At 41.8% G+C, this 27789-nt stretch overlaps 1 protein-coding gene across 7 annotated transcripts in view; it reads left to right on the top strand.

Annotated features, from left to right (window-relative positions):
- The window catches only part of NRP1 (neuropilin 1), a 139345-nt gene that overhangs the window by 40272 nt on the left and 71284 nt on the right, over positions 1-27789 (top strand). For all 7 annotated transcript variants that reach the window (XM_060293150.1, XM_030837087.3, XM_030837094.2 and 4 more), the window contains 3 exons: positions 15013-15194; positions 21271-21498; positions 27414-27569. In XM_060293150.1, coding sequence (XP_060149133.1) covers positions 15013-15194; positions 21271-21498; positions 27414-27569 — 566 coding nt within the window. The remainder of the gene's footprint in view (positions 1-15012; positions 15195-21270; positions 21499-27413; positions 27570-27789) is intronic.

Here is a 27789-nt window from a genome sequence, read left to right as displayed (position 1 = left end):
GGACTCCATTCCAGGTGCTCTGGGTGACTCTGGGCAAACCATTCAGGAGTTAATTCAGTTGATTCACTAGTAAATTCAGTAATGAGTTGCCTGTGAAGCCAGTGGTTTGACAAAATTGACCGGCTGGTCTAGGAGTGATGTGGACACAACTGCAGAAAAGACATCCTCACATGTCATAGGATGCTACCGGTTCACTCTCTCTTTTCAAGCCTGTACCCCAAGGACAAGCATAAAAGCCTTCTCAGCTATTCAGAAAAGAGTGCTACATATATATAAGCTATTACTACTTTTTTCACCGAAAATTTTATATATATAATTATAAGCTATTGCTATTTTTTCACCAAAAATTCTGTATATATAATTATAAACAATTATAAGCTTGTATATAAATATAAGCTATTACTACTTTTTTACCACAAATTATATATATGTGTGTGTGTGTATGTATTTCACACATGCTAAGAATACTTTCTTCATTAATTGCAAAGCATAATGGGAGTAAAAAATAAAAGCTTTTGCTAATGGTCTTCTACCATTTGTATGGAAGATTTCCATTGAAGAGATCAATATTATTACTGTTCAAACATTTACCCAGCCAGTGTTTGACATGTCTGTCACACATTAAGGGGAAAGTATGTTTGAAGACATTGGATTTTAACGAAGAAAAATTAGAGAAACCTCCAGTTGAAGTTATTATATGTAAAGACTGCCAAACCCAACATTACTTCTGCTTCGGTAGTATTTGAACTGTTGTTAACCTGTGTTTCTGAGTGTACATTCATCAGTGAATAATTAGGGAGGAATTCAGTAGTAAGTCATTGATAGAAAGCCCATTTGACTTCCAAATTTACAAAAGCCTATTTTAAGGTTTAAAAGATTATGGAGGCTGTGTGTGTGTTTAACTAGTGAAAATGGGTATTTTGTCTCTGTCTGGGAAAGAGAATAATTACAATCTGAGTCATTCAGGGAAGTGTCCTAGATCAGTGACATTTTTGCAAGGCAGCAATAATCTTACTATATTACACACACAGAAAGGTGTTAAAGGGACTATCAGCTGGTATGGAATTACATAGTAGTATGAAGAGGAAAGCAGTAAGAGAAAATTCAACATCGAAAGTTAACAGTTACAAAAAGAGGAATGTTCTCTGTCCAGAATTTGGAGATTTTGGCTGGCATACTTAGTTTGTAAAAGAAAAATCATCAGGATAAATTAAATTTTATCTTTAGTATCAGAAAGCCAACACTTAAAGTCGATGTGGAAATTGTGTTAAATTGTCACCCAGGCATCTTTTGACCTCTGGCTCCATCCACGGGGGGTCCTGGATCAGCCCTTCCTTCTGCTTCACACCTTCCTGGATCCTTGCTCCCCAGAGCTGGTTTTTCGTTCCCAGGACAAGACCCTAACTCTAGATCACCTAGTCCCAAATCAGTAAGAAGGGCAGAGACTGGAGCATGTGGGATGGAGGAGAAGGAAGGCAGAGAAGGTTCTGGAAAGAGAGGAGAATAGAAGTCTGGCCCTCCACCCTGCCCTTGGTGGCACAGATACCACCCCAAGTCCCCAAAACTCAGTTATAGAGCCTTTGAAATGGATACATGCTTTCAAAGTTCTCAGCATCCCTGGGTTGCTAAAATAATGATGTCACATCAGCCTTCAAGCAATTAGAGAAGTTTCTATAGTTATCTGTGTTTTGCCTGTTTTTTTTGTGTGTCGATCTAATAAATGAATTCTTGGAATTTTTCTCTTCTTACAGTACTAACAAAGTGAGGGATGAGGGGCGTGATGGCTATGCTTAAAGAGCTGCAAGGCTCTCGTGTGCAAGAGGAACTAAATGTGGTCTTAGGATCAATGGGTGGAAACTGCATTAAATAATGAAGAAACATTTATTGAGGGAACAGATCTGAGGCAAAGTCAGGAAGGCTTGGGATCATTGCCAGGCAATGAAGATGGGCCAAACTCCCTGCCTGGACTCAGTGTGTTTCCTCTTCCTGGAGGTTTTTGAAGAAGGCTGAGAAATCCCTTGGTGGAAATCTCAAATTAGAAGTAGACCCTGATGATCATAGAGACCCTTTTCATCATCTCCTAAAAATGAGATGCAATGGTTCATCTTTCATCATAATACTGTAGAAAGTTCTGATTCTTGTGTTAACTGGATTTGAAATATGCAGTTCCTTCAGTGTTCTGGGCTTCAGTTTTCTCATCTATAAAATGTATCCCTTAGATCTCTTCCCACGGTAAACTTTTGCTAGTTCTATTCATCGTGTTCACCTTAACATTAACTAGGTAGTAAAACCAGTGTGTTCCTGATTCCTTTGCTCAGAGAGACTCCGGATTCAGCCATGCCCAGTGCATTTGTCAGCGTCAGTTGAGTCCCTTTTACTGAGTATAGGCACAGTCTTACATATCGGCACCGTATTTACGTATCTTATGTATCGGTACCGACTGTCAGAAACAGTCGCTAAAACAGTTTTTCAAAGCACTGATTCAAATTAAATTTCTAACATGTAAGGCAGAATAGGAGAAGGATTAGGTTGCCAAATTTATCTCCATCTTCCCAAATTTATGTCATCATTTACGAAGTTGATTCCCTTCCTCCCTGGATTTTTTATTATTTCTGACCTGTGGCTAGTGCAAAGTAAGTGACTTTTCAAAATAGCATGTAGAAAATACTTTCTGGCCAACACGAGTTCCACCTCTATTGTGTAATAAAAGGGTCTTATGATCAATGAAATTGGTATATGTTGGGTTAAACCAAGTTAAATCAAGGTTTCATACCCATGGGACTTCTCAGAGCCTTATACTGACACAAATTATGGATATTCACAGAAGGAACATTATGATGTGCAGTGTTCCCAAATGATTTTGGGGAAAAAACATTCTTTTCAGAAGCATTTCATAAGACTAGTATTCTGAGGGACACATTTTAGGGCCAGTTTCCTACGATTTCTGCTTCCTACTTAAAAAAAAAAAAAAAACAGCAAACAAGATCGGAAAGTGATGAAAACAATAATAATGTAATCTAGGTAATTTGCCATTATAAGAGGGAAATGCAATCAGAATTAATGAAATATCTGAAATATGGGGTATTTTTAAAGTAATACAACTTCAAGAGCTGCAATGTTTTAAATGTTTCCCCTAAAAAGATTCTCAAAGGATCTGTTTTGTCATGTATTTGTAAATGAGCACTTATTTGCCCTCAAATCAAGAACCAAAATGCGGAAGACTGCCTTATTCCTATCTCTCCCTGTGACTGTACACTGTCAGTTCTCTTAATAAACTTTATAGATATAAAGCACAGTGAACTTTAGCCCTCTACATTAAGACCGTTCAAAGAACTTAGGCTGTGAAATGTTAAATTGTTTTATGTATTCTGGTTTTCGGTGAAAAAAACCATCTCCTTTCCTTATGAAATAATTAGTCAAAGTAAGGAAGGTGGAGTACAGCTTTCTCCTATGCCTACCTGTCTTGTTTTTACAGCTGAGTCTTTAGTATTATCAAGGGGAACTTTTTATACCTTTCTCTAGCTTGTGCTGTGCTTAGGAGAAGCATGTGTTTGAAAATGCTCCCTTTATGCAATGTTTTATTTTAGCTAACTTGACCCTTTTCCCTTTTCCTTTCTGTTAAGCTTACCATAAAGATGCTTTGGGGCTGGGGAGTGCTTTAGATGGTAGGATGAGGGCTATATGATCTCCTGGTTGGGTTAAATCCATGCTCCAAGCACAGAGCCATCTCTGCAAGCTGACCCTTTATGTGGCAAGAGGGTACTTCTGGTCTTAGGCTACCGGTGAAGTTTATGGCCACTGCTTTCCTTTCTTCTAAACACACAATTACTCCTCAAGACCCATATAAATCATGAGGCCACCTAGGTCATTAAAATCTTTTCTTGTCTCCATGAGCTTGTTCCTAACACAGAGATAATTAAAGGCTTGCTTTATACCAATTAATTAGTCTGTAAAGCAAGTCAGCAATAAGAAAAAAATCATGCAAACTAATGTTTAGGCCAATAACCAATGATTCTCTGCATATTTTGTTTTTTAACTAATTTCCATGTTGTAACATAAAATAAAGCCCTGGTTGACACTTGAAGTATTTTATGTCCATGATATATTTCTCATTATTTAAATTATTCCCTGTATCACAAATTGACTTGGGGTTACAGAATATATCCTAGGTTAGTTAGTAAGACTACTAGTAACCCAGTCATCTGCAGTTGAAACACCTGCTTTATGACTTAATAGAATTCTAAATAGTGAAAAATTCAAAAAAGAACAAATACCCTAAGCATGAATGCTTCGGACTCTAAACATGACTTACGGTAAACAGAACGCTGCTTTCAATAAACACGAGGGATTAAGAAACTCTCTCTACGCCATAATCTATTTTTCTCTTGTGCATTTCTTTCTAGCACCATACATGAATCAGGCCCGTATCTAAAAGCTTCATATTTCTTGGCTGTGGTTAGCTCAGGGGTTTGTACTCTTAAGTAAACCTTAAGGGTCTACTGAACAGAATAGCACCATTTTGACTTGGATTGGTGCCAACTGGCCATCATAAAAGTCAGCTCAACCTTTCTCTCACCATCGGTGTCACTAAAAGGAAGAGACATCTGTCTGTCACTAGACCCATTTTTCTTCAGCATTTTTTGCTTTCCACTTTTTCAGAAAAAAAATGGGTTGTCATTACAGACTAAGGAACTTCCCCACTCCAGGATGAATAATCTCACCTACCTGATGCTGAAAAGGTTCTACTGTAATTACTGCAAAGAAAGAAAGAAAAAAAGCCTTTTAAAAAATGAGTATTTGCCAGTGTTAGTTCCTGCAGCTCTGATTAGCAAACTACCTAGATCCCCACTGAATAATCACTAATTAATCAGGAGGATTTTTTTTTAACTCTTAAAATTAGCACATTAGGTCCTATAGTCTAAAACGGAATTATGCCTTTATTTCTTTTTCCAAATAATTGAAAAGGAAACTTGCAGATTATGATCCTGCTATGCCTTAAGGCAGAGTCACTGCTTTTCCAGAACTGGAAGTTGTCCCCTGGTGCGTCCACCATACCAACTGAGGGGGCTTTCTGAGCAAATTCAGCACTGCATGCTGATAGCACTAATCCAGTCGCAGATCATTAAATCAGTTGGGTACATCAGTGGAAACACTTAACGGATTTAGTGATTTCTTTAAAAAAAAAAAAAAAAAGTCTTGTAGTATATATATTTTCTTTAACTCCATTTCTGACTATGGGTTTAATTGACTGGTTTTTGGTGGTAGTACTAGGACAAGACGTGCTGTCATTCCAAATAGTATTTTTCAGAGTATCAGGTTATGTCATCTTCTGAGAGTTAGTCATCTTCTGACTGATAGATCCCCCAGGGAGATAACAATAGCCAAACTTCCTGTACTACCTAAACTACAGTCTGTCTTGAACTGTGTAATATATACCTTTGGGAAAGTAAAGCTGTGCTCCATTGGGTTCTCTGTGCATTTGTCTCTTTGCTTCTCCTGCATTCCGGCCCCACTTGGAAGGGGACATCACCGTGTAGTATTTCACTGAGTCCTCCCTGTTATCTTATAAGTTTAATTATCATTTTGTCCATTTTGCAGGTGAGCAACTGAGGCCCACAGACGTTCGTTAGTGACACTCAGCTAGTCAGTGACTGAGTGTGAGGACTTAACCGCAGCTGTGTCCCAGTTTGGCTAATTTGATGGTTGGCCAGGCAGGTGGCACCTCCTGCCCCACTGTTCCCTTTGAGACTTTGTGGGAGGTCAAAAATGGTGGCGCTTCTTGATAGATAAAAGGTGCAGGAGTGAGTCCTGAAGCTCAGAGCCCACATCAGAACCCAGTTTTTAACACCTGAGCTCGCTCTCCACTTTATCCCCCTGAGAAGCCTGAGAGAAGAGGAACAGAGAGGAGAGAACAGCCTTTATTTAAAACAAAAACCAAAAACTTAAAGATATAAGTATTTAGGGCTTCCCTGGTGGTGCAGTGGTTGAGAGTCCGCCTGCCGATGCAGGGGACGCGGGTTCGTGCCCCGGTCCGGGAGGATCCCACATGCTGCGGAGCGGCTGGGCCCGTGAGCCATGGCCGCTGAGCCTGCACGTCCGGAGCCTGTGCTCCGCAGCGGGAGAGGCCACGACAGTGAGAGGCCCGCGTACCGCAAAAAAAAAAAAAAAAGATATAAGTATTTAAAGTAAATAAGAAGGAAGTAAATGTGTCCAAGACTTCCCCTCTGTCACTTTTTGATGGTTTGACTAGCTATATAAACTCATCTTAAGACAATCCATGAAAGTAATTCTTTTTTTTTCCCTGAGAACAGTGGAAAGTTGGCAAGAAGTAAAACTTTTCTATGAAATAGGGAGGCGAACAAGTTGTAAATGATGTTAATATCTTCCAGACGGCACCGATTTACTTGGGAACCAAATTTATGGTAATTAAAGGCATGTGAATTTTTCTATAAATACTGAACTTTGCAAGTTTGACACTGGAAGACTCCATTACCTCGGAGTGTAGTTGTTTTAAAGGAGGCGTCCCTGGTCTTCCGTTTGAAATGCATCTTTGGATTTCATAATCGGAGTTAAACCCTAAAGATATTTCCCCATGTGAAGGATTTTTTATCTTCCATGCCAGTAAATCTTAATTATAAAGTGAGATTCCTCAGAAATGAGAAATTCAAACTCGAAGCACTTTCCGTGAAAATTATATATATTTTGACCATTATTTTACACCACATGTCTTGAGTTCTTTTATATATTTATTTTTGAATTAAGCTATTATCACTCTTCTGTCTCTAGACATATGTGTTGGACAATCTCGGAGTGTCTGTTTTGCTTCAATCAGGAGAGCGTGACTCTCTCCAGAACCCTGCTTTCCTTTCTGCAGGCGAGGACCATGGTTGGCTGAGGGCTTTCAAACCAACAGCTGATGATGGGAGCTGAGAACATTGAAATAGCTTCCAGCCTTGTGCAGTTTCCCACCCCTGCCCTTCATCTTACCCTGGATCCTTCTAGGCTTTGCCCTGCCAGGGGATGTAAGTGGACAATCCCTGCTGCTTGGGTCTGTACTGCAGCTTCCAAGCTCCATGCGTCCATCCAGAGCTGGGTCTGAGCGATAGGCAGAATCCCAAGATCCTCGGCCCCTGGTTACACACATCTTCTCCCAGTCACTCAATCACCTATTATTAATCTAGGTGCTGCTGTACAGGGATTTTGCAGATTTAATTAAGTTGCCAAATCAGTTGGCCTCGAGAAAGGGAGGTTATCCTGGGTGAGCCTGGCCTAATCAGGTGAACCCTCACTAGGGACTCAGCTTTTCCTGAGGAGTTTTGAAGCAGAGGAAGAATCCAATGGGAGGGAAAGTCTCTGTTGCTGGCTTTGAAGCTGGAGAGGGCCAGCTCCCTTGTGTGGCAAGGAAGGTGGGTGGCCCCGGGGATCTGAGAGCAGCCCCCAGTTGGTAGCCAGCAAGGAAATGAGGACTGCAGTCCCACAGCTGCAGGAAACTGCATTCCGGCACAGCAGTGTGAGCTGTGACAAAGACACAGAACTCAGATAAGAACACGGCCCTGCAGACACTTGATTTCCATCTTGTGATACATTGAGCAGGGACCCCAGCCAGGCCAGACCAGACTTCTGACCTACAGACTATGAGCTAATAAGTGTGTGCTGTTTTAAGCCCCTACGTTTGAGGTGACTTGTTATGCAGCAGCTGGAAGCTGTCCACTACCTGCTGAATGTTTATTATCTCAGTTTCTTTCTTTCCAGTTGGTCTTGACCAGCTGTGACCCACTGCCTTTGATTATCCGTTTGTATTACTACAGTGAAAACCGTTTAATATTTCTTTTCACTCCAGTAAAAGTTTTTCCTTAAATATTTCTTTCTTTACTTTTGTAATACCTCATTTCCTGGGACTGTTTGCTCTTATACATATTATGTTATTATCTAACCTATTCATGATCCATTTTTCTATGGCTGCAGTAAAATTATTGATATTCATTATTATGGCCCTGAGGCATTACACAAGCTTAAAAATGAAAATTTTAATGTGTGAGATCAGCTTTGTGAGTTTTACTGTACTCTGATTATTTGAGAAGGGGTTATCTGACCATCATACATATAGAAATCTTTCTTGAGCTTTAATCAGAGGAGCCGCACAGCAGAGGTGTCAGGTGGACTCTATGGCATTGGAACTTCCTGGAGGAGAACGATCTGGAAGCCTGTGCACGAGTAACAAGAGTAACACCATGTGGGCCTTTGAGGAGGCCAGTGGCATTAAACGAAAGACAGTGTTGGCAGCAACTTTTTGTTCCAAGAAAGGTGAGATGTTTGACGTCCCATTTCCCATCAGTGGAGTAGGTTGCTGGAGAGATGGTCTGGCTGAAGTACATCCAGCAGCCACTGAGCAAAGCTGCCTGGTCGTCTAGCACCAGGCTCCCCTGGGCTCTGTGGCGTGGCCCAGGCCAGCCAGCGGTTGTACCTGCACCCTGGCACTTGTGCTCATCTTGAAGTTCAGTAGACGCTAGACCCTCCTCCGTCTCCTCATAGCTGGAGCCTGAGTTTGGGTGATAAGATCAGTGAAGGAACTGGATGGTGGGGCAGTGGAAATGCCACTCAGATGCTAACCTGCTACCCCAATGTCTCACGGGCAGCCACCCCCAACTGGAAAGAAGTGCAGACAGTGTCAAGAGCGTTTTACTTCGTGCAAATACGCATAAACACACGACAGGTAGAGAAGTGATAATGCTGTGGATTAGAAGTTAGGCTCACGGGGTGTATGGAAAGTACTACTAGAATAGAAGTAAGAAAAACTGAAATTTAGAAAGTGTTCTAACAAATGCAGATGAGCCCCAGGTCGAGGCTAATGTCCTACGGCCCTGCTCATAATCCGCAGAGTGTGCATATAGGAAGAAAAAGATAATATCTATATGAACAAATATATATCTAGGAAAAATATATGCCATTATTTTAATGAAGCAACAATTACTTTATAAACCTAGAAACAAACTTGAAAGGGGACTATACCAATGTAATAAACAAAGAAATATCAGTTCACGGTACAAATTTTAAAATTTTGTAGGGATTTAGAATGACTTTCATAGAAATTGGTATTTGACCCTAGGCCCGGGAGCTGGAGGGACAGCAGCCAGGTCACAGCCCAACCTCTCTGTTCCTCTGAAAGTGCTGCGGGATTCTCCGCCGTTCCACCAACTCAGGCCCTCTCCCCAGCTCTGAATCTCGGCTTTGCCAGCTCCATCCTGGGGGTGCTGCACCAGGCTGGCTCCAGACTTGGGGGTCGTCAGAAGGTCCTGCCCTTCCCACCTACGCACCCTAGGGATGCAGGCTCTACCTCCGCCCCGTCTTTAGTGGAGCCATCTGTGTCCAGGCCCAGGTGCTGGCACCAGGGAGAGAACGAAATCACAGCTACCTTTCAGCCCCACTCCCATTTCTGTTGTCCAGACTGGGTTTGGGTTCTAGCCACGTGGTCCCTGAACATTAGCCTGAGCTGGAGGGCCAGGACAGCTCCAGGAGGAATCCCATGTAGTGGCCACCATCAATTCCACTGAAACTTTCAACTCATGTGACTCCTGAAAGGCCAGGGCTCCCGCTGTCTCTGTCTCTATCTGTCACATGCACACCTGCACATATACCTTTGCAAACACCAGGATTCTTGTTTGTACAGCTCTAAGCACACTGTTAAGAAGACCACCAATGAAGTGTTCATTGATGTGGCATTTTCTAGCAACATTGACCAGTTGACCAGTTGTTCATGACTAATTCTAAAATAATAAGCCATACCCATCTCCCACCCTCAAAAAATACGTATGAAAGGGAGTAACAAGAGCAGATACTAGAATCAAACTTGTCCCAGACTGGGCAATGTGGAAAAGATACTAATGATTTCATTCATGTGTCTCTTACCTGGTGCTTCTACTGCTCTGGGCTCCTTCTGAGATGGTACCACCTAATAATCTCTCTCCTGGGATTACTGTAAAGACCGTGTTAGACAGTGATCTGAGAGTATATTGTAACAGGGAAGTTACTGTACAAATGGCAGGTATTACTGCCAGCATTTCAGAAAGTATGAGATCAAATCAGATTCACTTTAACTTTCTAGTACTCCCCAAAAATGTATCACACAAGGAGACTCATTGATCCCATTGTTTTAAAAACAAAAGGCAAAGCCTTTGATTTATTTCCAAATGAAACATCAAAAAAGATAGTGTTTTCTGAGCAAGAAATATAAAATTGTTAGCTGGGCAATAAGGTATTGATTTGCTACTTCATATATAAGTAGTTAATGCTTTCAAAATAAATTTGATTAAGAAAGAGTACTTGTCCATTGTAAACATCTTGAAAAATACAGAAATAATAATACAGAAATAATCTCCCTACCCAGAGAAAAACACTTGTTAATAGCTTGCATATTTCCCTCCTGTTCTTTTACTTCATATGAATGAAAATTGAGGAGATACCGTGTAAAGTTTTTTTCACTTACTTATCATAAGCATTTTTCCTTTGTTATAAAAAATCTTTTGTTGAACATGCTTTTTAATGGCTGAATAATATTCCTCAATATGAATGTACGTAAATTCCTTCTTCTTCCTGTAGGCCTTATTTCCATTTTTCCCATTATAAAGCTTCAGGCAATACTCTTTGCATACATATTTGACATTATTCCAGATTATTTCTTTTGAATAGATTTCTAAAAATGCTTTTACTACATGAGTCTATGAACCTTATAAAAGGCTTTTCATATATTTATCTTGATTAGAACCTTGCAAAGAAACCAGAATGGTTAGGGAGTGGGTCATATAAAACTGCTCAGAAACACTGATGCGAGCTAATTGGTCCCTCCATACTCCATCATCGTATATTTTTATATCCAACTCCTCTTTCTAATACTCTGAGGAAAAAAAAATCTGTTTTCTTCTGGGGAAGAAGGAAGGTAATTCTTGGACAACAATACAGTAATCATTTACAGCTTATTCAGTTGGGATAGCTATTAATGCCTTCTGTAAAATAAACCAAAGATCCAAAGAAACACATTTTTGTAGGTGAAAATTATTTTAGCCAACATCATTTCTCACTCTGGTTTATGATGTCAGGTATCGAATTTCTCCATTATTAACGTACGTATGCGTGTGAGGGGAGAGCCTCTTGGAAGGAGATTAAAAAGACACCATTACCTAAAATCCCCCTTCCTAACAACTCGAGAATGTCCAGAAGCTGTGAGGGGGTTGGTACGGTAGCTCCCCGTACAGACAACACCCTGTAGAGGATTCGGGGGTTTTTTCCCATTAACAGACCCCACCATAGAGTCGGGGGTCATTTGTACTCACAGGAGAAAACCCGACTTAAGTATAAGTGTGCTGTTCGTCTATTCAGCACCGCATACCTAGAAAGCCTCCCAAAGCACTCTTTAGTGACTGAAGACATTTCTCATTTTCCCATCACTTTTCCCTTTCCTTGGCCATTTTCCTAAAACCATAATTCAAACTTTCCAGAAGAAGAAGAAAAAAAAATCTCTGAGTAATCCTTTCAAGAATTCTTAGAAGGAAATCTTTATTCTTTTATCACTCTTATGGGAAACTAAACTCGTGATTAGTATTAGGATTCAAAATGTTTTCACCACCCACATATACCTGGGTAGTGTGAGAGCGGGGGTTATGGAAGCAGGAAGGCGTGGGGCCTGAGAAGCACGAGCTTAAAGCCAGGGATACTCATGGAAGAGCCACCCAGGGCCGCACACCCGAAAACTGAAACCTTGAGAAAGTGTCTTTAATTGTAAGAAGCTTAGGTAGAGAGATCTATGCCTTATTCCCACTAAAGGTGGGCTGCTTTACCATTATTAGTGCAGAAAGGGAAAGGTTTAAGGTAGAAGATTGATGAAGAGAGATGGGGAGTGAGGGGGAATTTCCTGGCGGTCCAGTGGGTAGGACTCCATGCTTCCAATGCAGTGGGCCCGGGTTTGATCTCGGGAACTAAGATCTCACAGGCTGCGCGGCACGACCAAAAATAATTTTTTTTTTTTAATTATAAAAAAGAGAGGGATGAGAAGATGGCTAAATCCACTTGATGTTGGTGTTCCTGTGATGAAATGTGGGGAGGTGAGGTCTGAGGAAGGCTTTCCTGCACAGGTGGGCGGTGCACTTTGGACCCAGACGCAGCCTCTTGGTCACCTGGAAACATTCTTTTTCCAGAGCCGGGCTCCAAAGGGACAGACGGGTTAACTTTGTGATCCCTCCTCTAGCTTTTATGAATTAGATTCCCAGGATTCCCCAGATCTCCTCCCGCAGCCTGTGCTTGTCGGTTCGGGATGCGAGTCGGATAGGTACCTCCAGGCTCACCTGCTCAGGTCTTTGGTTCCAGGACTGAGGATCTTAACATCCCAAGGAACGTGGTGCTTGCCGCGCCGGCAGCAGTAACAGAGCAGTGCAGCCGTCTGGGGGATCGAAATTTGCAAACTCAGGATCCTGGGCCTCAGGCCAGTGCAGGCGGGGCGCGTCGCTGTGGCGACACATTTAGTCTCCGGGGAGGGATGCTGGCACACCAGCTGCATTCCTGGCACCATGTTTGCCAGCGAGAAACTTATGGGGTGGAACTGGTCTCAACTCCAGAGGGAGAAGCAAGCTGCTTTCTTAACTTCCTTGGCAGTATCACCCTTTGCAATTTTTACGCATATACCCTCTTGAATATTTACATGAACTGCTATCTGTGATACATTTGGGGGCCCTGGTGGATGGTAGAAAGTGCTAAAGTGATAGCAGCATCCGAGTTTATAAATGTAACTATTGTATCCCCGAATAATCCCATTGCCTAAAATTGGCACTTAAGATGCGACGATTTATCTCTTGCTGGGTAGAGCATCCAGTCCCTCTGCCCCTTTTCAAAATAGCTTTTACTGTTGCCAAGGGGAGAGTCTAGTATTTACTACTAGAAGATAATGTGAATTAAAAGACTGGCTTCATCCACTGTTGTAATTCCCCAGCAGTGTAATAGCTGAGTTCTGTCATACCTGGGAGAAAGGTCTCCTCACAGAAATGCCCTTACTTCTTCAGAATGCCTGACACACCTCTCTTATTTGTGTCTGGAAGGCAAAATGCACTAGGATGCGGCCACTTAGTATTCAGACCATGTCGAGATGCAAGTAAAAAGCCTATAGAGCAGAGCCGGACGCACAGTCACCAGGCCAAACGCAGTCAACGGCTCAAATCACAGTTAAATTATAAGCAAGCGTGGGGCAAACCATGCAGACCTGTCTGGTCAATGAAGCAGCAGAGATAAAAGGAATTACTGCATAAATGCCAACTTGTGAGGCTTTCATGAGTACAGAGATGGGGTTCTTTCCAGCTGCCCTCAGTTGACTATAAAAAGTCCCTGAGGATTTTGAAGGTAACGCTGTCTTCATCCTCCTTCTTTGTCTTGTCTTAACATGCAAAGCATCTCCCAGTGTCTAGAGAAACAAACAATTCCTCTGTGTAGCTCCATAGTTTTGCAAAGGGACAGCGATGCTAGCCGGCCAGTGATTTGACTCCTGGAATCAGCAGATGCAGCAGAGGAAATTCAGTTACTACAATAATTCACATACACTAGTGCTTCTTCATTCAGTGTCAGCTTTATTTTCTTCTTGATATACACAAAGCTGGCACAATTTTGACTGATGAGGTAATGTCATTTTTAATTTAGAGAGCCTTAAGCTATCCACTTTAACTCTTGATAGCATCTTTGCAGTTGTCTCATGAGACTTTACATAAACATAAGTCATGTGTCCTGGACAGTTTGCAAAGGATTGCTAAGGATGACATTGGTCATCATGAAGATTTCCCACACTTTGATCTCTTTTAAATCGCCAGATACAGTTTATGTTACTGCCATATTTTAGCCGTTCCTGAAATTAATATATCCCAGGACTTTTGAACCAAGTTAAACACAGAAATAATGTTTTGCAATGAATGGATTGTAATGTCTTCACGTCAGTTCTAGAAGAAGTATGGAAGACAAATCAGATTATCTGGCTCCTAGGTGACTTGGCAAATAAAACGAAAAGAAAGAGCAAGACACTAAGAAATAGATAATGCCGAACAAAAAAGTCTTCCTGTTTTGCTGGGGGAATGCTAGTTTATTGGAGATGGATTTCCACCTTTTAGTGAAAAAAATGGTCCAGACACATGCATTATCTCAGTGCAATCTTTAGGGTAATATTTTATTGCTACTTCCTTCATCATTTGTCTGCTTAGTGTATCATTAAGCCTGAATTTTTAAAAATCATATCACTTTGATGATTTCAAGTGTGTCATATTTCCATTTCAAATGACAATATTCCTTTAAAGGTAATAAGGCTGGTAGTAAATAAAGTTACTTTCCATTTTTAAATAAACTTTTTTCTTTGAAGAGATTATGTTCTGCAATTCAAGTTGTAGTTTGGGGAAAAGATGATCTGTGTTTTGACCACAGTGGATACTGAGAGAGTTTTTTTTTTCTTCTAAGAAGCCTGGAGCTTAGTGGAATTGAGTTAAATAGTAAAGAATCTGTTTATTATTCTGTGGCCATATGTTTAGAGGGTCGCTCACAGAAATCAAAGTATTATTTATGGAGAGCTCCAGCCAAGGAGACATTTTGAATTCCTAAAAGAACTTCACAGTTTGAAAAGAATGCATAGCATTATGTATTGACAACCCCCCAACCCCAGACAAAGGAACACAATTTAATAAAAGAGAATTGTGCTCATGAGATTTTCCTTTTTCTTGTTAATTGGTTACTTTAACTGACATTGTCTGCAAGTATAATGGACACCATTATTCTTAATAGTTCTGTGTTGCCAGATGATGTATATGGACATGATGTAGTCCATTTTAATGATTTCATTTTGCTAGACTTCTTTCCCTCTCCATGAAATCCAGCAGTGAATGCAGATAGCAGTTTTGCTCCTGACAGATGGTGGTGGAGAATGCTGGTTTCTAAGTTACTGAAATTAAAAGGACTTTTCTCGTTAACCTGATGTTTTCTTCCATCTTTGTGTCTTAGGTATGACTACGTGGAAGTCATCGATGGAGAGAATGAAAATGGGCGTTTATGGGGAAAGTTCTGTGGAAAGATTGCCCCTTCTCCTGTCGTGTCTTCAGGGCCATTTCTCTTTATCAAGTTTGTCTCTGATTATGAGACACACGGGGCAGGATTTTCCATACGTTATGAAATTTTCAAGAGAGGTGAGTAACTTACAGGAGAACAAGTGTGACTAAGTGGTCATTAACATTGCTTGAGCTCGCAAGAGACAAAGTGAAAAGAGAGACAAGGAGTAACGTTTTTAAACTTTTGGTAAAAAGTCATATGTTCCCATTACAAAAATGTTGGAAAATACTTTAAACAAAGGAAAATTACCCAGTGTATGGAGGAAGCATATTTAAAAAAACTTTTAAAATGTATTTTAAGCATCACAATTTCATCATTCTAATATGCTGACCAGTGTTTATAAGGTATATACTCTGTAAAACTCCTTGAAGAACATTTATTCTTATCTTTCCTATTCAAAAATAAGTTTGATCTACTCTTGAAGTTTCATTTCTTTAGTTAAAAATGCATGAGTCCCTCTTACCTTAAAGTCACGTACATCTTCTTCCCTTTTTTTTTTTTAACACCTCATTTAAGTTTATTCTTTTTTTTAACATCTTTATTGGGGTATAATTGCTTTACAATGGTGTGTTAGTTTCTGCTGTATACCAAAGTGAATCAGTTATACGTATACATATATCCCCATATCCCCTCCCTCTTGCCTCTTCGCTTTATTTTATTGCAAAATTCAAAACTGGTATTTCCCAGGAAAAGCAAAGCGCTAGTCCACTAGCCTTAGACTTTCGAAAGCTATTGGAAGAAGAAGAGGCTTTCTGTTGATGGGAGGCATGGTTGGGGAAAGAACTTCCTGGAGGAAGCAAAATCGTCCTGCATTTAAATGGCATTCCCCTTCCAAATTAATTATCACTTGCCCTCTGCAGAATAATCACTTACTGATCTTCAGTCACAATGGTATATATTGGGATGGGATAGAATCTGAGAATGCACAGTCTCCCAGCTTTGAGGAATTCAACACACATATCAATTGATACGAATTGTAGCTTTACCTGGATGTCACTGTTTTTCACAACAGCCTGTAGGTTCCTGCTGTGTGCTCAATCCAGCCTCCCCTTTTAAGTGGACATTAATGTGCGGGAGACCTTCCAGGGACAGAGGCTCAAGATTTAAATGTATTGTCCTGGAATATAGGAGAAAGAGCTTTATTTAATAGAAAAGAAATCCAGCCACACCAAATACAAAAGCCTAAGATCCTCTGGGTCGGTGGCCACCAAGAATAACCAAAAAGAGAGTTTTAAGTGTTTCTGGGAGCATTGGCACAACTTCTTTAAATGTCAAAGAAATCTGGTACTGTCCCATATAAATATGGATAGATGGAGAGAACTTTCTTCAGAAATTCATCTGGGCACGTGCTCAGAAAACCTTTAGTAGAAATAACAGCAGACATAGGACCTCAGTGTGTTCACATGATTACATATGGACATATTTCCTTGTGTTGAGAGCTGTTTGACCTATCTAAATCCACGTATGTGTATGTACACACATGCACAAACACACGCATTTGCTTGCTGACCTGCATGTGACAGCATCAAAGAAAGTGTCAGAAAAGGAGGCAAGAATAACTTTTCATTGTCAGTGTTTCTCAAAGATCTGAAGATGGTGGATGGAGAAAGAGCGAGATCCTTCCTAAGTCATTAACAGTTCTTCAGCTTCCTTCCAGATGAACTCATCCCCACACTTCTGTTAGTCTCAGATGCACCGTGATTTCCGCCCTTTTTTCCCCTCAATGCCGTCCTTGAGACTCGCAGCCTTATTTTCTTCTTTCTCTTCTTGCCTCCCTACATCCAATATGGCTGCCAGTTCTTTTGGATTTTCGTCCCAAAGTCTCAAAGAGTCATGGCTTCAGAAATCTTGAATCACCTTGCTGTACACCTGAACCTGTTATAATCTTGTAAATCAACTATACCTCAATTAAAAAGAGAGAGAGTCACAGCTTCCTTTCCACGTCCTCTGCCGTTGGCCAGACAAGCCTGCCTTGTGGTTAATCCCCATGTTATCATATCCTAGCACAGCTTCTCAAATAGTCATCAAACTACTGTCCCCAAAACACCTATGGCGGGTGTCTGTCACCTGTCGGGTCAAGTCCTCCAAGGTCAAGCTCAAGCCTTGACATCAGCTGCTCCCAACCTTCCCGGCTTCACTCTTACAAACCCACAACCTGGCTTCCTGCCCCAGGTGGGTGTGCTGAGTGAGGTGCAGCAGACCTGCATGTGAATTTTGATTTGGCTACTGACCGTCTGTGTGAAGGTTCAGAGCTTTGGATTCCTCATCTGAACAATGGATGACAGTATCTAGCACAGGCTCTTTGTGAAGATCAGCTGAAATGAAAACATGTAGCCAGTGCCTGTCCCAGAAGATGCATCCCATGCACACTAGCTGTTACAGTGATTATAGATGAAGGGGGTGCTTTATCCAGATTTCACAGCCCTCCCTCTCTTCTGGTTTAAGCCTTTTAACCTCCATGGAAACCAGGCTCTAAGCTTATTCCTCTTCATTAATGTACTTTTTATTTTCCTATGCTTGTACCCAGCTTGTCCCTTAATAGACACACACACAAATATACACATATACAAACTGTATGTATATATACACACACACACACACAACTGTGTTTCACTAAATGTTTTTCCTAAGTAATCCCAAATTTCTTCATGTGTGTATGTATCATTTCCCAACTAAATTGGTACCACCTAAAAAATGCAAAGAAAACATCTTTCTTTCTCACTCATTGCACATATTGTAGTCCTTATAGATACTCCATAAAATCATGAACTAGGAGAATACATTCACGAACACATAGACAGGTTCACGGGCGTTCTTTCCTCTAAAGCCATTTAATGATGTTATAGAACCTCCATTCTTTTGAAAACATAGCACTTCTTCCAGGCTGCAGCAATTTCAGGTTTCCTCAAAACACATAAATTAGACTAATCATAGTTGAACCAATACATTAAATTTTCACTTGTTGACCTTGAGGTTTTCTGACAGTAGATCACAGGGCCATTTCTGCATCCCTGGGGCTGCATTTCTAGAGGACCACCTTTGCCTGACAGTGGTGGCCAGTCCTTACCTCTTCCCCATGCCTCCTGGAGCCCCCTGGACACCCTAGTCCTCTCCTCAGGTACCACATTCCCCTTCTGCAGGTCTCTTCCCAGATGCTAAAACCTTGGACTACCAGCCCTAAAATGATTTCCATTCACTGGAAGAAATTTCTCTAGGAAACCCCAGCCTGCACACCTCCCACTCTGCCCCTGTCCTTCCCTGGGTCTGGGTCATCCAGGCCCAGATGCTGGAAGAAGCCATATCCATTTCCCGTGGGTCTCGGTGGCGGGGGCGGGGGCAGCATTTATTGAGAGCGGGATTGGTCACTTCATACATTATTTGACTAAAAGTCTGTACATTTAATAATAATTCCAAAGAGAATATTTTAGCTCTTATCATTATCCATCCTTATGGTCCTTAACAACGAAATGTGGGGTGCCTATGGCTACACAGGATGCTGTCAGTCTTACAAGTAGCAGGGAAAGCATGGTGTCACTGGCTGCCAATGCTGTGTGTGCCCCCCTCACCCCAGTAGTTCACTCACTCCTGGGCACACCAGCTGCTCGCCCTTAGTCTTGTTTACGGCTTGTGTATTCACCATGGGATCCCTCAGCCCACTCCCGCCATCATCGTTTTTGGGGAAGTGCTCACTCAACTGTGGCAAACTTACACAACAGGGATTAAGGAACTGAGTAAGACAAATTTTGATGTATAATGGAGGAAGTAGGAAATTACAGAAGCTTTGAGTTTGAAAGGAATTTTTTTCAAATCCTAAAACCCACCTCCCATTTGTGATGCACAGAATCTGAGGACCAGGAAGGTTAAGAGGCCACGGAGGCTACACAGCAGGTCAGTGATAAAGGCAGGACTAGAGCTCAGAGTTCCTGGTGATCCATCCAGCCGTCTTCTGCTTCCCCATGGAATGTCCCCGGCCTTTGTCAAAATACGTTAGAAAACCTGGGCTAGCTTCTAAAGGGATCTGGGGCTTCCCTGGTGGCGCAGTGGTTGAGAGTCCACCTGCCGATGCAGGGGACACGGGTTCGTGCCCCGGTCCAGGAAGATCCCACATGCCGCGGAGCGGCTGGGCCCGTGAGCCGTGGCCGCTGAGCCTGCGCGTCCGGAGACTGTGGTCCGCAACGGGAGAGGCCGCAACAGTGAGAGGCCCGCGTACCAAAAAAAGATAAATAAATAAAATAAAATAAAGGGATCTGACATGACAAGGATATACAGTGAAAGCATGGGAATTTATTTGATTTTGAAATTATGCCCTTAATTCCTGTCATTTTTTTCCCTCTCATTAAATCTTAACCTAACCTGGGTAATTTTATTTTTTTAAGAAGGAGAAAATATTGGAACCTGCATTAAACTCTCCTGTTTGCTTTGCCAGCCAAATCCCCAAGGAGGAGGTTGGAGGTCTCCAGAGTCACTGTTCCTACATCTTGGAAATCAAATTCTGAAGGGTTCCCAATTACCTACATATAAATGACTTTGTCAATTAATGACAAATTGGCCTAGTCATCTCAGAAGCCACCAAATAGCTTAGAAGCATATTATAAATTAGACGCACATTTCACAATCTCGTTACCTGAAATTGACATGGCAAAATGCCACATGGTAATAACTTTTTAACCAGAATCAAATAGATAAGCATTCGAGGCCATCATGCTAAAGGGTGAGCCCCATCGTAGAAGGCTTGGGAAGGTATTCAAGTCAGAACTCTACCGACCAGGGTTATTGTGCCGTCTACTAAGTCGTCTTCGTCTCCAGGGCCATGGCTGTCTAATACGTGCGTGGGGAGAAAGCGATTGATTTGTTTTTTCAACAGGCTGCCAGATGCGCTGCGGAGGAGATTCAGCTTACTAGCCCTCGCCAGTAAAAATAGAGATCTGCTAGTTAAATTTAATGTGTATTAATGCCTAATATGTTGCCTTTAGTACTTGGCACTTTGGAAGAATATTTAGTTAAGAACAAGCCCAACAAGCCTCCTTATTTAGAGTTGAATCCTTACACTTCCTCGCAGGGTCCCCATCAGTGAGGCAACAGTCTGGGAAAAGAATTGTTGAACTAAACATCCCCGCATTGGATCCTGAGATTCAAAAGGGTCAGGTCATCTCTGTTTCCCAGGGAGCCCTAAGAGCTCTTTGACGATCAGGGCAGCAGTGGTGGTGATAAGGGGCAGAAGCTGACAGGCTGATGTCCCTGTCCATGTAGATGGGCGGTTTTCAATTGTGTGGTGAATAGCACCCTGTTCAGTGCTGATTCCATGAACTGAAATTGTGGTAATTCATGTAGTCATAAGGATGACTTGCAATATATGTAATTTAAATTACAGATCACTGTAATTTGTTGTCGTGATAACACTGAACCGTCATTTAAATTACACGTTATAAACATATACATTAACATTTTAGAATGACCTCCTGTACTGTATCTGATACTTTGGAGAAGGTTAGGATGTCAACATTGGTATCAGGTGACTTGTAGCCACAGGACCTGCATCCCAGTTTACCATGCCCCCACCAACACCCACAGTTTACTGGCACACCTGTGTCAACACCGTTCCAAATGAGTCACTCACCCTGCGTACATGTACGAATTACCTTTCACATTTGGTTTGTCAAAGAGGCAGAGGTCACATCTGGTAGAGTTACTGAGTCACTGGTGTAGGAATCTGAAACCCAAACTCCCTCCACTGAATTCTCTCCCTCGCCTTTGTAAATGTTCTATTTCACCAGTAAAGGGCTGTCAGCCTCAAGATTTAAAGATTTAAGCTTGAAGGGGCTGTAATTATTTCTCTAGGGCTCTGTCGAGATTTCTGTAGCTTACTCATTCAGTGTTCCCACATGATTTTGTATTTGTCATTTTTTTTTCTCTGCAAGAGCAGAAGTTTTGAAATTGCTCCACACAAATGGAAAACTAAGGTGAACACAATAAATCTGAACTTGACTTTCCATACCTATCACCACTGCAAAAAGGCTGAGTAAGGAGTGATTAGGGCCATGGTTATAATGGTGGGCTTTTATTAGAAAGATAAACCGTCTTTGCCCAGGTTATTTCTTGGGAAGGTCGTTTAAGTGGAATTTTCACTTTGCTCCTTTTTTCTTTTACTTATAGGTCCTGAATGTTCCCAGAACTACACAACACCTAGTGGGGTGATAAAATCCCCAGGATTCCCTGAAAAATATCCCAACAGCCTAGAATGCACCTATATTATCTTTGCACCAAAGATGTCGGAGATTATCCTGGAATTTGAAAGCTTTGACCTGGAGGCTGACTCAAATCCTCCTGGGGGGATGTTTTGCCGCTATGACCGGCTAGAAATCTGGGATGGATTCCCTGACGGTAAGAATGGCAGGAAGCACCCCCAAAAGGGAAGGATCTGGGGGAAGGGTCCTGGGATCCTTTTACAAGCATCATGACACATGCGTCACTTTAAAAAGTAGCTCAAAAGGAGGAGGCGAAACAAAGCAAAACAGTAACTTTCTTTATGCAGAGCCATGACGAAATATTTGAGCCCAAGAAGACTTGGTAACTTTCTAATCTAATGCCTTCATTTTATAGATGAGGAAACGGAGGCCATAAAAGTCTATGCAAGGTCTCATAACTATTTTGCTGACAAAATTGGGACCAATCCGTGGTTTTCCTGACTTAAGTATTTTGCTCATTTCAATGACTTGCCTGTAGGTCATTAATTCATAAACTCGTCAGAGGGTGAGCTCTTAAGACATCAGTTAAATCAAACCATTCATTTTGTAAATGCAGAGACTAAGGGCCAGAGAGGTTAAGTACCTGCTAAAATTTTAACAGTGAAATATGTGTCTATTATGCTACCAAAACATTTAGAAATTTAGGAAAGGAAGGAGGAGAACATTTGGACATTCCTCATTTAGATGGATTCCTTGTCTGCTCTCTAGGGAATTTTTATCTTTGGGGATTCAAATTGCCTCAGTACATCCTTGGTACACCTTGTTCCTATCGTCTGAATTCATCATCCATTCAAAAAATATATTTATTGAGCACCTGCCATGGACCAGGCACTGTTCTAGCCTCTTGGCAAACAAAGCAAAGATGGCTGCCCTGTTTAGATTCTACCAGGGGGAATGAGGTAATAAACAGGGCACATTACAGACAAATGAAGTATGTGTATGGAATGTTAGAAGATGAGAAGTGCTATAAACAAAGAAAAAGAAAAGAAAAAGTAGAGTAAAGGCATGAGAAGAACTAAGGTTAGGGGAGAGGGATGGGGGGAATTTTTAAATAGGGCAGTCAGGTCAGACCTTATTAAGAAAGTGAGAGAGATTTGAAGGAGGCGGGGGAGGTAGCCATGTGGCCAGCTAAATGAAAGTTCTCCATTTCAACCCCTGTGAACTAGAAGGTGAATGGCAAAAATACACACCCAAGTTCTGAACAGAGGGAGATAGTATCAAATAATTTGTTGCAGCTGCATTGCTTGTCTTGTGTTTAGTCTGGTTTAATAGTAAGATTTCTCTGGAGAACACACTCTGCACAGATCAGAAAGGGTGGCTTGGAAGTTCTTACAAATCATGCAATTAGAACTTTGGAGCCATCTATGAAATAGTCAGATATTATTATCAAGATGGAGGAAAGAATATTTAAGTAAACTGTAAACAAAGAGCTAGTATAATGTGAAAGAAATTGCCTTTGTCTTTGAAATGAGATGAAAATGATCAGTGTAATTCAGTTTAGGTATGTTCCTCAATAGTAGAAAACACTGGAGAAAATCTGGGTTTAGAGAAAGCTTATGTTGTCATTGGAGCACATGGCTGAGTTATCATTACTTTAGCCTCTTCTTTGCTTTTTTACCATATAAATAGGGTTATGATGATCTTATCGGAACTCCTTCATTAAGTAGTGAGATTTGCCCAAACAGAGCACTGATTGATTTCCAAGTATTCAATCCGATAATTAGGAAAACAGTATTATAATAGTATTGTAATAATAGTTGGAACATTTAATAATGGGTTTATTTGTTCACAATCCAAATTTGCAGCCTTCTTTTCTAGAACTTATATTTAAATTGACATCTGAAAAGAAGGTCCAATCAACCAACTTATGTAGAAAGAAGCACATTGTTATTAGTGTCAAGGGTTTTCCAAAGTAGTAATTTTCTGGCTCTAGAAAATCACGGAGTTGAAGCGAAGAACAATTAACAATACAGGTTGTCAGCCTTGCAGTTCACCCATGTTTTAAACTATGCTGTGTTTGACTTATTCCCAGAGAAAACTGGCTTTGGAATATGAAAAATGTGATCGTGTATTTGTTAGTATCTATCTGGTCTCGTCCAGTGTACAACAGCATCACAGCTCACTCTTTTTTAGGCAGAATGAAAGACTTTGTCCTCTTGGGTTTTTTATCAGTGGCACTAGGAACATTTTTGTCATGTAGTTCAACACATAGAGTTCCTTGCCAGCAAAATCGCTTTTAGTCTTTGATAGCCTTTCCAAAAACAACAACCAGAAGGTGCTGAAGGCTTGTAACCATCAAGTGATTTTATGTTGCATTTTATCATAAGCAGTGAATTAGACGACTGAGTAATTGAAAGTGACCCATTGATTCAGATTGACTTTGAAGAGAAGCAGTTTACTCCAAAACTTGAGATCCCAGGCATGCACGTGGCAAACCCCACTCCTCCAGCTAGCACTCTCTTTGAAGCCACATAGATTCCCAAGTAGTGGCTCTGGAGTCATTGGTGGAAGTTTACATATGGTTTGAGAGCCATGAGCTAAGCATGCCTGCAAATGCTTGTGCTGAATCATGGAACCAAACATGAATGCCTGGCTCACAAAACCTGGGTGCAGATGAAGCCAGCTGTCCATCCAGGCTGGGCAAAGAGTTGGAACTGAGGCTGTGACCTACGCTCCCCAAATTATCAATGATTTTAGGAATAAGCATCATGAAAGCTGGATTGAGTTCTGTTTGGTTTTTATTTACTTTCATATTAAAATTAACCTTCTAAAATATAAAATATCAATTATATAAATATAAAATATCAATGAGATCAACCTTCCAAAATATAAATGACACAAATGTTGCAAATTCTTTTCTCTGGGGAAAAGTTGCAAAATCCAGATATTCTCCGCCAAAAGGTTTATGCTAAGAAAAGTAGATGTAGCCTATCTTGTACCTTCTCAAAATGATCCCCTTTCTTGTTTATTTATTCAAAATACCTCGTTTTAAAAGTACCTCCTTGTAGTAGACTGTTGCCTTTTTTTCTCATAAAAAAGGGGCAGAAAGCCAAATTGTCTGATTCTGAGGTAGGGTTATAATTAATGGAGGGATTAGTGGGAAAATACAAAGAATGGGCTTTTGCCATTTCCTGTTGCAGGTGTATCTTTCAAACAGCACAAATCCTGTGTTGCCTTCACACCTGAGAAGCTATGATCATCGCAGGCCTGCTCTCCCCCAAGAGAGAGCTTAGTACCTGTTGCTTAAATTCTCCAGTCGTTCTTTTTTTGAATCATACTTCTGTTTTTGTGACAGTTTGAATTCATCTCCTAGGCCTTTGGCTCCACAATAACCAGAAGTAGGGAACCCAAGAGCTGTGGTCATGTAAATCCACAAATGAGCGCATACACAAGACAGATGAGGGTCTTGCAGCCGCTCTGGCTCAGATCAATATTGCATTAGCTTGCTAGGCTAAGGTCTCGCTGTTGTTCAGGAAAATTCAATACTTCTTTGTATTATGGTCGAAAAAGCCTTTCACTCTCCTATCTTGAGGGCTCCTAAAGAGAGTTGCATGCTGCTTGCTGTCCCGGGGCAATATTCAAAAGGACAGAAGGCAGATTTACCCGGCATGTCTTCAACATTATAAACCAGTGAGTCATGGAGACTCTCTAAATTCTGAGTCTGCACTAGACAAGTTCTCTTCTGTTTGCTCTTTCAAAGAGACTCCACCTCCCGCCCTCCCCAGAGGAACTGGTGACAGCAGAGGGGAGGGGAGGGAAGGCAGCCGGAGGAGCGAGTAGCGCGGGGTGGTGAGGGCGTGACTGCAGCTTTCCTTGTGTGCTTGTATTCTTGGTAAGGTCAGTGGCTGTGGCGATCTGAGAAAGACCGCCAGGAGTAAGGCTGTAAAAGTTTGCCCACACACTCAAGAAAAAGAAAGTTATGAAACCACAATAATGGAATTTAAATGAGGGAAAAGACTGAGGGAGGATGAATAGACTCTAAGCCTCCCATTAAGATTACAGACCAGAAATGGGATTCTTTTTGAGGAAAGGAAAGACCTGAGTTTATGACTCCAGCAAGATATTGTCATGCATATGTTGCTGGCAACTTTGCGCTCTTAGGGGAAGGGGAAAGTGTTGAATTGGTGATAGGGCCACATTCAGAATGAAGAAAACTTGGCGAAGAGCTAGTACTTGTTGTGGGAGAATCTGTGGCCAGGATTAAAGCCAGAGAGAAACAAAAAGCAGTGAGAGTTTCATCTGAGATGCTGTCTTCTGCCAACTGGGAAACCTGATAATCATGACCTTTCCCCTCATTCTGCAGAGCCACTGTCCACGACCACGTGGTACCTATGTATCCGTCCTCTAAATGGGCAGACACCTTGTCTTCTTCGTAATAAAGCAGTTGACACACACAAACATTTGGGTGCTAGAGAGTGAGGGGTGACAGTAGAGAGAGAAATCGGTCACATCCATTTCTTTGAGCACGTGGAGAAGGTATCAGCTATTCAAACTCATCATTTTACGCTAACTCAAATAGTAAACCACTTTAGCTTAGTTTCTTTCTTTTCTTTCCTTTTATTTTTTAAAGAGGGTTGGCCAAGAACTGAAAACCTGTTAGCCCAGGATCCAAGCACTCTAAAAAGCAGGGTGCTCAGATAGCCACCTGCCAGGAACTCAGCTAGCATGTGGGGCTCCAGGGAGGCCAGTTCGCGTGGGGTTCACTTTCTCGATCACACCTGAAGCTTCACCCAGCTCTCACCAGCTGCCTTCGCCTTCTGCATCCAAGCAGCACACACCGGCCTGGGAACCCCACCTCCCTGCCGAAGGCCCATCCCTCCAGAGAAAGGTCCACCTACTGTGCCTCCTTGAACACAGCAATAACTCTTAGTTGAAAGGCACAGAACCACGGATTTCTTGGAGGGGAAAATGGTCCACACCAGATTGTCCTTCAAAGCCCAAACCGTCTGGTATGTTTTTACCATATGTGCAATAAAAAAAAATCTAGAGAAAAGGGGATTTTTTTTTTTTTTTTTGTCTTGCTGCTGATCTGGACAGGGAAATGGAAAGATTTTCCAAGCCCAGGGGGCTTCCACACTGTCTATAAGGCAACTTACAGTTGCTAATTGCCACGGTTGGTCTAAAAGCACTTCAACAAAGGGATGGCCAGTATAAGCCAAATAACGACTTGACTTGATCGCCAATCAGTCAGTGTTCCCAACCTTCTTCTGCCTCAGTTACTACCTGTTTCCTGGTGTGCAGTCAAGTGGCTGCTTTGCGTCACCTCTTCGTCCCTGGACACAAGTGCAATGCAGTCACCTCTCTAAGGTTTTGGGAGATAAAAAACTGAGAAGTCAGAAAGACTCATTTTCTTTTGTTTTGATTACAATTTGCTATTATGTGTAAGTTACCGGTATCTATAATTTCTAAATTTTTTAATTGTTACAATTATGAATTAGTCTTCAGATACAGCCCTGATTAGGACATAATCTATTGTCCTTTGTCTAATTCTGTGGTGTTCGTCATAACGAGGCTCCAGGACTGAAAGATGGAAAGAGGAAGGGGGTGGGGGTCACCCAGGGCTGGGTCGGACCTTGGTACTGCTCTGGTGCCAGGACTGGTTTCCAGAACATTCCCCAGGATCCCCTCCTAGGGCGGGGGCATTGAGGACAGATGACTCCAAGAGCCCCCTGTGGGTGATCACAAGCTGGCTAGAGTTCCTAGGCGCCGGACCGTGTGCACCGTGCGGTCCTGGAGATGAATGCCAGGGTGCACTTGACAGCCCAAATCTCCTTTGCAATCGAAGCAAGATTTTCGATTTTGTTCCTGAAAACAGTCCTGCTCACTGGGGAATGTGGTTATGCCTGTAATTGCCCTTCAGAGCACACTTGAAAACCCTCTCCGCAAACCCGATCCAATATGTTCACTGCAAAACAATTAGCTAGCGAAGACTTGCTTGGGGTAAGAAAACACTTCCGGGTTCCACTGGGACCCATGTTCACAAATGGTTCTGCTGGCATCTGCTGCAGAAGAAAAGGTATTTTTACGGTCTCTGCGTTTCTTCCTCTGCAGTTGGTCCCCACATTGGGCGTTACTGTGGGCAGAAAACACCAGGTCGAATCCACTCCTCATCCGGCATCCTGTCCATGGTTTTCTACACGGACAGTGCCATAGCCAAAGAAGGCTTCTCGGCAAACTACACCGTCTCGCAAAGCAGTGTTTCAGAAGGTCAGTATTTACGCCTCTTGCAAAGCCCTGCGGTAAATAGTCGCTATTATTCCTCCTCACACACCTGTGGCCCTGTGAACACTACAGATGTGTTTCGTGAGTTGGAGTGCCCAGGGTTTCTTTTTCTCTTTTAAATGGTTTATATGAATATCAATGGGAAGAACTCTTTGGGGTGCTTTCTTAAAACTATGTGCGAGAAGGCTGCATGTAAGCCTCTGAA

The sequence above is a fragment of the Globicephala melas genome, chromosome 2, assembly GCF_963455315.2.
Source record: "Globicephala melas chromosome 2, mGloMel1.2, whole genome shotgun sequence".
Lineage (NCBI taxonomy): Eukaryota > Metazoa > Chordata > Mammalia > Artiodactyla > Delphinidae > Globicephala > Globicephala melas.
This window is presented reverse-complemented; position numbering and strand designations above follow the sequence as displayed.